General features: G+C 43.7%; 1 protein-coding gene across 1 annotated transcript in view; it reads left to right on the forward strand.

The window, feature by feature from the left end:
• ADGRL3 (adhesion G protein-coupled receptor L3) overlaps positions 1-14352 on the forward strand; it is a 1077673-nt gene that overhangs the window by 932186 nt on the left and 131135 nt on the right. Inside the window, 2 exon segments of the mRNA XM_030194565.1 lie at positions 1504-1570; positions 7807-7898. Coding sequence (XP_030050425.1) covers positions 1504-1570; positions 7807-7898 — 159 coding nt within the window.

Raw genomic sequence — 14352 nt, forward strand, 5'->3', positions numbered from 1 at the left:
TAATTATGAGCTCCTGGGTTTTAATTCTAAGGAAAACCAAAATCACTTTTAGGATTTACCATATATTCTTGACTATAAACCCATGTTCCCCTTAATAAAAGGGGGGGTGGTGAGATATTAATTTGAATATAAACTGATGGTATATATTCAACTAATCCTCTCTCTTTTTCCTTTCCTCCCTCCCCCGTGGAATCTGGCAATCCTGTCATTCCTTCCCTTTCCCGAGGTATCCTGCTGTCACAGGCTCTGCCTCCAACCCTTCCCCCCCCCCCCAAACTGTACCAAGAATGGCTGCGGTGAGTTCCTAGGACAATCTTGTGAGACTGCCGCTGAAACTTGCAGCAGCCATTTTCAGCATAGACACTGCATGGGCAGGAACGTAGGAGGATCACTCCTGCCTCAGTTCATTGCTGGTCCACCAGAGCTCTAAGGTAGGCCCAGGGAGGGGCCTACAGTGGGTCTGGGAGAGGAAGGTTTCCTCTTTACAATGGAGGGAGTGAGCGAGTGAGAGTTTCCAGTTGGAGGGGCCTGGAGGCAGAGCCAACCATGGCAAGACACCTCGGGGAAGGGAGGGGAGCAGTGGATGTTATGGGGGCAGTAGTGTCCATTATCAGATGGGGAGGGGAGGACAAAGGTGCTGGTCATCAGGTGAGGACTCGAATATAAACCAAGACCCTCATGTTTGGGCCATTTTTTTGGTCCCAAGATCTCGGTTTATATTCAAGTATATATGGTATTTTCTTATCCATTACAAATGTTCTCGAATTTTTTTTAATCACAATACATAAATGTCTTTAAGCGTGATATCCAAGTTCTTTGAAATTTATATTCTTGTATCCTGTAACTAGTCACTTGTATTCTCTTTCCATCTTGTTCTGTATGAATGAATAAAAAATATTTAGGGTCTCTGAAGCCCTAAAGACTGAAAGGGGGCAGAGTGTATTAAACATATACAAATCAGTTGATTAATAATTCAATTTTAGGTGATATTCAAAATCGTCTGCAACCATAGAAGATGTGTTTATTTGGCCTGAAATCTCAAAGGTGAAGCTCAATGTAATGAAAATTTAATCTGCTAGTCCAAAATGTATTTTCTTTTGCATCAAATTTACCCAAATCCACTCAGCAGCAAAATGTCACCCCACTTGACAGCTGACAGACAGGTTAGGTAGCATTATCTCCGGAGAGGAAAGGATAGCTCTGAGTTAGAAGATTAAATGGCTCCTCCTATGAATTTTTGAGCTTTCTGTGGCAAACTTTAAAGGCCTTAGCAACTAGGCCTAAGCTTATTTCTGCTTTCTCCAGAGGTATTTATCTTCTGCCATCAGTACTGCTGTGAAAACTAGGCATGTAATCCAGCATTTAAATGAACAAGCAGTATAATATTTCCTGTCTCCCTGTGGAATATGTTGAAGCTCTAGTTCTTCTCTGTCACCTGTTAACTCGTGCTGCATACTTATATGTAGTCCTTGAACGCAATCTCTCTCTTGTGTTTCGTTACAGATGTTGGCTTCGACTTGACACCTACTTTATTTGGAGTTTTATAGGACCGGCGACCTTGATTATCATGGTAAGAACTCCTAATTAACTACATTTAGTCTCCCGAGGCAAAAAATAAAACTTCCCTTGTATTCTTACTGTATAACTTTAATTTGCATAGATTAATTTGGGAAAGACGTCTGCTTAATTGACCCCACCTAACACTAGCAATTAGACATTCATTATAGAAGGCTTTTTGCATTCTACAATACTAGCTCCAAAGCTGTGGGGAAAAGGAAATCACAGCAGAGGGAATTTGTAGTTTATTTGACAAACTAATCTGGCAGTAGTATCTGGTGTTAGACATTTGCAAGCCTCCTGTCTTCATTTGGAAGGTGTGGTTTTCTCTCTTAGGTTGGCAGTATTTTTAAAGTTGCAGCATCTCTCCCACTGAACAGTGCTGGCTTGCCATTTGTGCTCGCTTATAATTAGAAAACCAGTTTCAATGTTAAACTGTAAAAGAAAATGGTATTCAGCTACCATGAGATGCTTTTAAAACTGATATAAAATAGTTTGGCTTGCATTTTCAGGGTGACTTGAGCTCCTTGGAAATTGAAGGGTACTTGTATGTGTGTTAGAAGGTTGAGGAGAGGCTGTCCTAAATTTATGTGGTGAGGTTAACCAGGCATTGGTCTAAATATTAACCGATGCCTGGTTAACCTTTAGGTTCTGTGGGCCCCCTTTCCGATCCCCCTTCCTACCCCCTACCCCCACCCTGAAAAAATATAAGGACCCCACGTAGGCCCCCACCCAGGTCTACTTTTGCTGGAGCCTGTTGGTTTAGGGGCATAAGGGCAGGAGTGAAGCCCACTTGCTCGTGTCTGACACAGCCTACTCTTGAAAATGGCTGTAGCGACCTCTAGTGGCAGCTTCACGGCACTTCAATCTAACATCATTCATCCCTTATTAAACATATTGGCATAGTGGCAGGTAGTTGATCATGCCAGGCAGCAGCAGCTCAAGTGGTGTGGGCAGGCTAAAGCACCAAAAGTGGGGAAGAGCACAGTGAACAGTAGCATTAACAGCCCAATTCTTTTTTTTTTTTTTTTGGGGGGGGGGGGGGTGTAGGGGCAAAACACCCAAGTAGAATGAGAGAAGGGCCGTGCAGCTGATCATACTGGGCAGGAACAGCTAGAAAGGCACTAGAAACAATACAGTATGGCAGTGGCATTGAAAATGAATAGTACAGTGGTTCCCAAACCTGGTCCTGGAGGTACCCCAAGCCAGTCATGTTTTCAGGATATCCACAATGAATATTCATGATATAGATTTGTATGCAGTGGAGGCAGTGCATGCAAATCTCTCTCATGAATATTCATTGTGGATATCCTGAAAACCTAACTGGCTGGGGTGCCTCCAGGACCAGGTTTGGGCAGCACTGGAATAGTATGAATGAGGATTTGGCTTCTTCAGACCCGGGTGATATGGTCCATTTAAAAGGTTATGAACTTGTGACCTGGCTTGGCCACTGTTGGAAACAGGATACTAGTCTAGATGAACCATTGATCTGACCCAGTATGGCTACTATTCAAAATGTCTTCATTCATCTCATTTAACCATTACTTTTAAATTGTCTGCACACCCCTGACACATAAAATTCACATGAAAATGGGATGGGGGAAAGACTTTGTTGTTACTAGACTAGTTAATCCGCTTCAGTCTAAACTTTGGAAACAAATATTGTTTTGCTAAGTTCAGAAATGTGCCCTTCATAAGCCTCATGTCATTTCTTCTGAATTCAAAACATTTCATAGAACTCCAGAAACACAATGATCTCATTTCAGTGCACAAATTGGAGATGTTTGTCATCTTACACAAGACAATTCGATCAGCACATTCATCCTTCTACTCCAGATGATCCTGTTTAAATTTGCTGGTGCAATACTGAATATGGCATATCGCTCGGGGCTAAAATAAAAATAAGAAAATACAATAGAGATTGCAATCTGATTGCTTTTCAAGCATGTACTTGTTTGCACACATTGCATAACTTTTTTTTACAATATTTGTAGAAATGTGATTGAAGAAATACATAACTTTTGATTGTATTGTAACTATTTCCAACGACCAAGTTGAACTTTGGATAAAGGTATCATACAGCAGGTCCAGGAATAGTCAAATTTTTGAAGGTCCACAAACAAGTCTGGTTTCCATAATACCCATATTAAATATTGATAAAGTAGGGTTACGTCCATCCAGTCTGTTTTGTGATGCTTCAGGGTTAGTGCTGGATATCCCTAAATTGGTCTAAAGTACTAAATATAGGGGGTCTTTTTCTAAAGATCAGTACATGTTATCTGCAGCAGGGGCCCGTAGGAATAAAATGGGTCCCACAGCAGATAACATGTGCTAATCTTTAGTAAAAGACCCTCAGCATACCTTTGAGAAATATTTGGCCCAATATTCAAAACAAGCTACAGTTCACTGTGATCACAGAACATATAACTTGTCCACCCATATAGTTTTAAAACTTACAATGAAAAGATTGGACCTCAATAGGCCCAAGAAATTTGCCCCATGCTGAGTCCCAGTGGAGCATTGTTTATTTGTATTAATTGAATCCAAAGAATGTTGAATTATGCACTCTTATTACAAAAAACTTTGAAATACTTAATTACAATTTGTAAATTTAAAATTCATTACTGTAAAATTGTAAACATGTCCAGTCCACAGGGCTTATGTAAGACGTTGTCCATACCACTAGAAAAAATGATTACATAACATTTTTAATACCGATTAGTCACTCGATGCAGCTGGTGCATACATTCCTTTGCAGTGAGTGATTTCTCCATACAGAATCCCCCATTATAAGGGCTGGCGTCTCTCTCTAGGCATCAAATAACCACCCCCCCCCCACCACCACCATACATCAGTTTCCCATGCACCTTCCTACAGATGTCCACCCTATTCCCAGTGCACACACACATACCTCATCCATCTTTTCCAGGCCCCAAACTCACTGCATCAACCTTTTCCAGCCCCCCTCACTCCATTCCATCTGTATTTATTCAAGCCCCCGCCCTACACACATACACACACACACTAGCCATCTTTTCCTAGAGCCCCCCCCCCCCCCCCCACATATATCATATTCAGTTTTTATGCACAGAATTCCTCCCTGGAGTATATTATGCTACGTGTTATTTAATTTGGGTCACTTTTGACCCTAGTGGGAGTCAGTGGTGAAGCAAGCGACAGGCGCCATCTAGCGAATAATTATGAAATATGGAATTGCTCAGAATAATTGGCAAAAAGTCACAAAAAAAGCAAGATCTTCAAAATGTACACAACTCATCGTACACCAACATGAATACCACAAGGGGTCATTTGTGACCCAACTGGGACTTCTAGGGTTAAATCACTAAACTGCTCAATACTATCAGAATAATAAGGGGCCAGGTTAGGGATGAGGGCAAAGGCAGGCCAAAAATTATCCAGATGGTGATGTTGAGCCACTGTCCTGATAAGTTAAATAGGGGCCCTTTTACAAAGGTATGCTGATGAATTTAGTGTGTGCTAAAGGCTAAGACATCCCTTATACTCCTATGGGCGTCTAACGCGCCTTAGTAGAAAATACACCATTATTTGTTTAGACTGTGCTGGCTCACAATTGATGCCAATATAGATATCTTATTTCATTGTAGCATGTAGTTATTAGCGCTTCTATGTGCTAATAATGGGAGGAGTAATTCTGTTAAACATTATGATCCAAAGGAGTAATTATATAACAGGGTACCTACATCAAGGTCCCAAAAAGCATCTATTTATGCCTATTCTATAAAGACTGTCAAAATGAGCCACAAAAACTGTCTGCTTGAGAATATCACCAGAAAAAAAATAATTCCTGACCTTTTTTTTTTTCAATTATAAAATACGAACAGTTCAACTTAAATAAATGTGATGGGCCATCATGCATGGAGTCAGCAGCTACTTTGTTTCTTTTTCTAAACTTTTAGCCTCACAAAATGTAGTCATCAGGCCCCCCAAAAATAAATTAATAATAAAAATACAGTAAAAATATTGAGTGGTCACAATTTATTTTTTTTGGCCTGATGATATGTTGTGAAGCTAAAATACAAGCAAATTAGTTTCTGTCTCTGTGTATGATGGTTCCAGTGGCGTAGCCAGTATGGGGCCACGGGGGCCCAGTAGATTTGCCCCTGGACCCCCCTGCTGCCAACCCTCTCGACCCCCCCCTCCCGCTGCCAACCCGCCGTCGCCTACCTTTGCTGGCGGTGGACCCCAACCTCCGCCAGCTGAGCCGAGGTCCTCTTCTTCCCAATCCCGCGCAAGGCTTCGTTCTAGTCTGATGTCAGGACATCAGACTCACAGAAACAGAATGAAGCCTGCAGGCTTCGTTCTGTTTCTGTGAGTCTGATATCCTGCACGTTAGACTAGAACGAAGCCTTGCGCGGGATTGGGAAGAAGAGGACCTCGGCTCGGCTGGTGGGGGTTGGGGTCCTCTACCAGCAAAGGTAGGCGACGGCGGGTGGGAAGGGGGGTCGAGAGGGTCGGCGGCGAGGGGGGTCAAAGTTGGTGGCAGGGGGGTTCGGGAATGGAGGGGGGGTCAAAGTTGGAGGGGGTCAGCGGCACCGGGGGGGGGGGCGCTAATATGTGCCCCCTCACCTCGGGCGCTGGACCCCCTCCCACCAAAGTCTGGCTACGCCCCTGGATGAATCATTGCACATTTATTTACTTTGAACTGTTAGTGATTTGTAATTTTTTTAAAAATTGGGGGCTGGTAGAGTGCGCACATGTCAAAAGTACTGAGAGATGCCTCAGCATGCCCTGCGGTACGCCTTTTTAAGCTGCGGTAAACACATGTTAGTGCTTACTGCAGCTTGGCAAAAGGGTCCCTATGTGATTTTTCAAAAAATTGGCACCCCAAAATATCCCCAATAGTACACAAATTCTCAGACACAAATTTACTTCTGCTGTGAAGAAGTAGTAAATATTTACATCTACCCATCTGTTTTATAGAGTAGAAACAGCCAACAGGAGGGACCTCTACGTGGACAGTGCAATCAGCTGAAGTAGAGGTTGACCCGCAGACCTCCCAATGCAGAAAGTAGTGCTTATAAAATGCTTTCTTTGCGTTCCGTGCAGGAGAAATACAGGAAATGAAGTGTTACCTGAAGGTGTCAGCCTGCACGGAACCTTTTTAGGCTGCTTGTTTTCTTCTCAAACAAGTTTGTGACCCCTGAGGCAGGCGTTGGATCACGCCGACACACGAACTATGTCGGGTCCCCTTGTCCAAGCAGCAAATAAAGCATTTTATAAGCACTGCTTCCTGTATTGGAGTGTTTGTTGGTCAACCCTCTACTTCAGTTGATTTATAGAATAGACACTTACCGCACAACGGCATTATGTTCTGTACAAACCATATCCCCAGAATCACCTGCATGCAGCACTTAAAAGTATGATCCATCTTATTGGTGTGTACTTACTCGCAGGTATTTGCCCGAGCAGGCTTATAAGAGCCGTTTTCCAATTGCAAGACATGCTTTATACACAGAAAATGCTTTCTAAAATTATCCCTCAAACTCTCCAACACTCTTGACATAGCACTTGCAGTCTGTGTGACTCCTGTAATCCTGCTATCTGCAATAAGCCTTCTGCTAGGCCTGTGTAATGTAATTTAGAATCAATTGTGTATAATGATGCTTTCCTTCAGTCTTATGAAATTTTAGCCACTTGGGGCTGAAAATTAAAGGAAAGTTAAAACATAAGAGAAGTAATTTTATAAGGGCATGGCAGGCACCTGACTGGGTGGGGTGCCTCCAGGACCAGGTTTGGGAACCACTGCCATAGGTATTAAAATGGGCTTATTAACATTTAGCATATGCTAATTCCTTTAGCAAACATGAAGCTTTAGTAAAAGGGACCCTAAAATACACCATGTGAGCATGTACGTTACTGCTAATGTATGTGCCCCCTTGTAAAATGACTCTCAAGATGTTTAAAAGAGAACGCAAAAGGATTTTTAAAAAATTTTGCATAGTACAATATGAATATGTGTAAGTTGATGTTAGAACCAGTGTCCCATTTATGTTGTTATAGCACATCTGTGTGAAACACAGTTGTGTCCCAGATCCTGCCAGCTAGGCCTGCCCTAACTTCGAATATGAGAGAATTGCTTTTGATTTTGCCTCTATGATGAAACTGCTGTGAGAAGCTAATTTCCCAGAGCAACTCATCTATTACAGAGAATAGAGCTACTGTTTTCCACTCCACTTCCACCATGTAACTCTAGCTTTTATATTTCAGCTTAATGTAATCTTTCTTGGGATTGCTCTGTATAAAATGTTTCATCATACGGCCATACTGAAACCTGAATCTGGCTGTCTTGACAACATCAAGTAAGTGATTTTTTTCCCCCCACTGTTTTTCATTGTCTTGCTACTATTTGATTTAAATTCATCTATCTCCTACACTGCATAGAGAAATGGTTTGGATGGCACTAAATTTATCTTCCATTGTCTTAAGCATTGACTACAGGGATTTTTTTATTATAAACAAACAGCAGATGGTCAAGATGGCCTTCTAAAAGGATATGTCATCAAATATAATTACCCACTGTACCTGTGGTGGTCTGATCTGTTTGTTGCGAAGAAATGACATTTTTTTTTTCACGTTAGTTGACATTTTTACATCTGTGGTGGTGGAAAAGGAAAGATAATTTTCACTCTCTCTAGAAAATAGCAAAAGTCAAGGTTATGTGTAAGAGACGGAGTTGCTGGGTTTTAACGTGCATTGCTATGGATGTTCAGGATTTGTATGTTTCTGTTCTACACATGCAGTGTACCTCTTTGTCTGAAAAGGTCTTCATTTCCTTTGGTTAATGGGGAAATTCTGTAAGATGCTGAATAGATGTAGGTTGCAAGTTTCATATGTAAATGCTGGGGTTCTAATCATTTTCATGCATACATGAAAACATATGTGCATAAATGACAGTAATCTGGCTATGCACTGTTCTTTTTGTACGTGCCTGTCTTCAATGGCAGTTTCTTTGCAGGTGGGTGTTCACATGGGTGAAGTTTGGGCAGAGCACGGGCAGTAGACACTTTTATGGACATAGATGATAGACTACTATAATTTACACACACATCTATCCAATCTAGGTGCGAGAATTTACACCAGCTCTGTGGCCGGCGTGCCTTCTTGCATGTAAAATTATACACACGTGTTTAAACAGTATGGGGTAAATTCCATAAGTACAGCCTAAAAAAATCAGCACTAAAAGTACCTACTTAAACGGTATTCTATAAGCCTTTGCATTTACTGAATGTTAATATTTGCTGTTAAAGTTAGGGTAAGTGCAGGGCAGGATTATTATTTGTTCTTTTCTTTTTCCCTTGTGAGAGTATGACAAAACTCTCTGTGAAGATGAAAGTTAAAATATTATATATTTTTTCCAGTGATGAGAATGCTGTTTCTATTCTGCCATTTTTTCATTGTAATTTGAAGCTATAATTCCATGTATTCTGTGTTGCTTGTTGTTTGTTCTTTATTCTGCTTATATTGTATTTCCTGGATTTACCATACAACTTTCATAAATATATATATATTTTTTTTGAAGTGTGGTAAGTTCGAAAAAGCTTATGACACTTAGTAAATGACACCCAAATGCACACTAACAGATACACATTACTACTATACTAAGGAGGAAAGGAAATGTCAACTGTCAGTGTATAATAACTATGTGACCCCCCAACCAGGGGCGTATACAGACTTCTGCAGGGGGGGCAGAGCCCGAGGTGAGGGGGCACATTTTAGCCCCCCTGGTGCCGCCGACCCTCCCATTTTTAAACACCCCCCCCCCCCCCGCCATTTTTGACCTCCCCGCTGCCGCCACCACCACCACTTTGACCCCACCCCAGCGCCAACAATTTCGACCCCTCTCTTCTCGCTGCCGGGTACCTTTGCTGGCGGGAGTCCCCAACCCACGCCAGCTGAAGTCCTCTTCTCCGGCGTGGCCGTGTTCCTGATCTGCAAGGGCAGGCTTCTGTTTCTGTGAGTCTGATGTCCTGCACATAGACTCACAGAAACAGAAGCCTGCCCTTGCAGATCAGCAACGCGGCCGCGCCGGAGAAGAGGACTTTGGCTGGCGGGGGTTGGGACCCCCACCAGCAAAGGTACCCGACAGCGGTGGCGGCAGGTTGGCGGCAGGAGGGGGGGTCAAAGGAGTTGGTGGGGGCCAGGGCCAGATCTACGGGGGCCTATGCCCCCGTGGCCCCACGTTCCTACGCCCCTGCCCCCAACTGATTTTGTTATCAGCTCTATCCTACAGCAAATCATTTCAAACACCACAATTTTAGTAAACAAGCACCCTTGGCAGCTACAAACCAAAGAAAGGAGGAGCTTTCCCTGCATATAGGCAGAGCAAGGGTAGTGGGCACCCTAGGTTAACCTTGGTCTTACACTCTCCATTTAACTTTCATGCTTCCAACCTGCAGCCCCCCCCCCCCCCCCCCCCCCCACAAGATTTTGATAATTGCACTCAACAATAATTATCCATCATACAAGAATCTTATAAAAATGTAGATGGGGCTCACATGCAAATACTGCTGCTATTTGCACGTGGAGATCAACACTATGTCCAAATACCAAGGGGGTTTGGTTTGGGCAAAGATAGGCATAGTCTGGGTAAGGCCAAAATATCAACATGTATTCCCCATTTTAGAAGGTGAATGCCCATGGATAAGAAAATAATTTGGATGTCAACCTTTACACTTGCACTGAGGCATGCACAAGTGCCAGCCTGAAGGGGCAGGTGCAAAGGCCAACCTCTATACCCCCCAATCTCCCTCACTGTCCAACACCACACCTTCTCAGGTTCTTCCTATGTTATCACAACTTTCCCTGTGATTCCCCAGAAATCATAACCCCCTCCTCCCTGAGGGTCTCCCTAATATGACAACCCTCCACTGAGATTACAACTCCTCCCCAATGATCTTCCCCCCTCCAAAGCATATCCTTACCCACCATCCACCCCACAACTCATACGGGTGTGTGTGGGGGGGGGGGGGGGTCCCTAGTGGTGTACAAGGAGCAATATTGATCCTCTGTCACTTGTACTCCTGTAGTACCAGGTTCAAAATGGTGCCCATGAACCCTAGCAGTAGTCATGCACACATATTTGTGTGTGTGTGTGGGGGGGGGGGGTTGTCCCCTAGTAGTAGTAGTACCAAAACACTACCACTAGGGGTCATGAATGCCATGTTAAACTGAGAGCCACCAAAACAAAAGAGATTGGGGATTACTTCTGCTCCCACTACACTACCAGTGACCCCTGGTACGAGCAGGGGTGGGATCAGAGGGTGGGGTGGATGGAGGAGTCTCTTCTCTGGAGGACTCTAGGGAGGGGAGTAGTGATGTTGGGAGGGCATTGGGTGGTTGTGATGTCATGGGAACAATCTGGGGATAGGTATGTTATTGAGGTGGTATGGGGGGGGGGGGGGTCACTGCTGTTATGAATGGAGTTCAGAGGGAGAGGGAGATGAATACTGATGGGAGCAGCAGTTTTATAAAACTGCTCCCACGTAAATGTGGGATATAAATGTATGTGTATTTTCTCCATGTGCAGTTGTGTAAAATCACTGATCTCGCTGGATATGGAGAGATATGAACCTGTAGTCCAGTATGTTCTTACATGTTTGGCAGAGCTTTGTAAAATATCTGAGGAATTGTTTGTGTCCTGACTTGGACATCTCAATTCCCTTCTCCACATCCTGTCGAAATTGGTCTCCGCATTTCAGTTCTACCCTTTGACTAGAAAGGGTTTAGTTCATTGTATGATAACTAGGCGGTTCAATCACAGTGTTTTTCTCCAGATGTAGTCTTCCTTCTCTCTCGAGACAATGCTTCTGTTGAACTGAACTTGGTCTATGCAGATATTTCAAGTGAGACAGGAATTCTAACACAAAGTGAGGCTAAAGTAGTTAGCATAGCACAGTTTTAAAATACATTCCTGGAAGTCCATAAACTGTTATTAAGGTAGGCCCGGGGGACGCCGCTGCTTATCCCTGGGGCAGTAGTATGGAATCTTGCAGAATTCTGAGCTAGATGGTCCTTTGGTCTGATCTAATACAGCAATTCTTGTGTTTTTTTGTGCTTATGACTTCTAGGAAATAGAGGTGTGCAGCCAGAACATTTCTGTTTTGTGCCATTTCTTATTTCATTTCTGGAAATGTTCGTGTTGTTCAGGATTTTTCCCCCTTATGTCATCATGGGTGCTATGTCATTAAGGGCCCCTTTTACGAAGCTGTTTCAAAAGGTGGCCTGCACTGGCATCGGCGCCTGTTTTTGATGCGTGCCGAGACCCCTTTTTACCGCAGTGGGTAAAAGGCAGGTCTTTCTTTTTCTCGGGAAATGTCTGTGCAGTAAGTGAAGCACTTGCCACACTTTCATTTTGGGGAAGCACTTACCGCCACCCATTGAGGTGGCAGTAAGGGCTTCCGCTCTAACCTGGTGGTAACCGGGCAGCATGCAGCACTGCCTGATTACCACCAGGTACACACCGGCGCTACAAAAATAAAAATATTTTTGTAGCACTGGTTATGATGCGCACTGGGGGTGGGAACTACCGCTGGGCTGCTGCGGTAGCCCAGCAGTACTTCCCTTTTAGCGTTGGGCTTACCACCGCTTTGTAAAAGGGGCCCTAAGAGTGCACTCTTTACAAATAGCACATGCTCTTTCAGAAGTGTGCACATCATTAATGGCAAATAAAAAAAGCAGAAAACTTCATAATTTTTCTGCTTGTTTTCATTTCTCAACATGAAATGACATAGGATATATCATTAACATGTCTTGTGTCGTTTCAAACAAATGCACGTCCCTAATAGGAAATACATTCTACAGTAAATGACAGGCTTCTTTTGGAGCTTTCAAACCAGGCTGGTTGTGAGATCATTCAAACGAGCATGTTTCTTACGCTCAACGCGCAGGAACATTTGTTGTGTTTCTCCTGGAAATTAACTGTGTTAGGAATTGGATTTGAGATCCACTGTGGGAGAAGAAATATTGTTGAAAGAATACCTTCATTTTGTTGAAGGAGAATGCACCATGCCTTTTTATCTTTTATTTCTCTGTTATGCTAAATCACCTTTCTTGGCCGTGCCATAAATAATAGCTACAACAGGTCAGACTAACCCTTATTTTCTGTCCCAGATGGGTCCATGCCAGCAGTATATATGGTACTTGTGGAGGTTATTTATTGTCAGTTCTCTGTTTTGTCCTCTCAACACCTTTATCTCCACAAATTATCAAGCACATTCAGTGCTGTCCTCTGCAAACAAAAAATGCTCAGGACAATTTTCTGACCTTTAGCTAATTTGAGATGGACCAGGGACTATCAGAAGGTACTGTTAATAAGATGCATTTGTGTATAAGCTATAAGAGATTAGAGCTGCCTTCAATATTATTGCAGAAAAGAAATTATTGCAATAACATGTAATATCTCTCATTGTGTTAATGATTAGTACCACTAAAACCACCTAAAAGAGCTTTGAGATGTTCTGTTTTGGGCCATTAGAAGGGTCAGGTGATGCAGGTTTACCTGCCTGGGTTGCCACGCTTTGGCAGTTCCAGTATGGCATTCATCCTCTGTTGTGACAGCAGTGGACTTAAACTGACTAGAAAGTATTAATGAAAACTAAAGTAATTACTTCAAGTGCAAACTTGAAAGAGGCTGTGGAGACATCTGACTAATTTGTTACTCAGGAAATAGCTGATTAAGGGGCCGATTTACTAAGTCCTAGCAAAACAGCATTTTCCCATACTGTTTCACCATGTAGAAGTTCCTATGGATACTTGAGTACTGCAGTCTAATAAATCCTATAAGTTTTACTCCCATTGCCATGGCTGGGAATGTTGTGTGTTCCTGGCCTGCAACTGTTCAAGGCATATGGAGACCCATAGATCCTCTGTTCCAGGGCCGTGCCGATGCGGTAAGCGGGGTAAGCGCCGCAGGGGGGCGCCATCCTCTGGGGGCGCCGCCGCTGCGTGCTTACCTTGCCCCTCCCGTTCCCATGTAGGAACTGCCCGCCCTCTTCTCCCCCCCAAGATCCCTTTCCTTTTTTTTTTCTTTTAAATTTACCTTCCTCCGGCAGCGCAGCGTCAGTGAAGGAGGCGGCGCTCCCAGTCCCGACGTCTCTAGCCTTCCACTGGTTCGCTCAGCGTCCCGCCTTCTTCTGACGTCATGACGCCCATCTTGCGACACAAATCCCAAGATGGGCATCCTTCTCATGGGGTCGCCCAAATCGGTATAATCGAAAGCCGATTTTGGGCGTCCCTCGCTCCTTTCTACCCCTTTCCCCAAAAGGTGTCCACCATATCTCTCCTTCCTGTCGGGTTCCCAGCATCTCTCTCCTTTCTCCTCCACCCCCTCCAGTGTTCAACATATCTCTCCTTTTCTCCCCCTTCCCAAGGTATCCAGTGTTTCCTTCCCTTCTGGTGTCTAGCATCTTTCTCCTTTTTTCCCTCCCCCAAAGTGTCCAGAATCTCCTTCTTTCCTTCCCTTTACCACCGCTGCTGCTTCCATGGCAGCCAAGCTTGAAACAGTGAGTCTCTGAGCATCTATGGATATGTGTGCTCAATTCCTGCTGTGTTCTGACCCCTCAGTCATCCAGTCCATAGGGTGTGAGATGTAGCAGGCCTTGATCACAGGTATCTGTGTACAGCTTCTAAAAGGCTTGCTGCTGACAGAGACTTTAACGAGATGCCTTTCACTATCCTGGCTGGCTGTGCTGGTGGTTCATTGCTGCCCCCAAAGCCTGATGGCCTAGGCAGATGCCTAGCCTACCCTAGTGGTAG

This window comes from Microcaecilia unicolor, chromosome 2 (genome assembly GCF_901765095.1).
Source record: "Microcaecilia unicolor chromosome 2, aMicUni1.1, whole genome shotgun sequence".
NCBI lineage: Eukaryota > Metazoa > Chordata > Amphibia > Gymnophiona > Siphonopidae > Microcaecilia > Microcaecilia unicolor.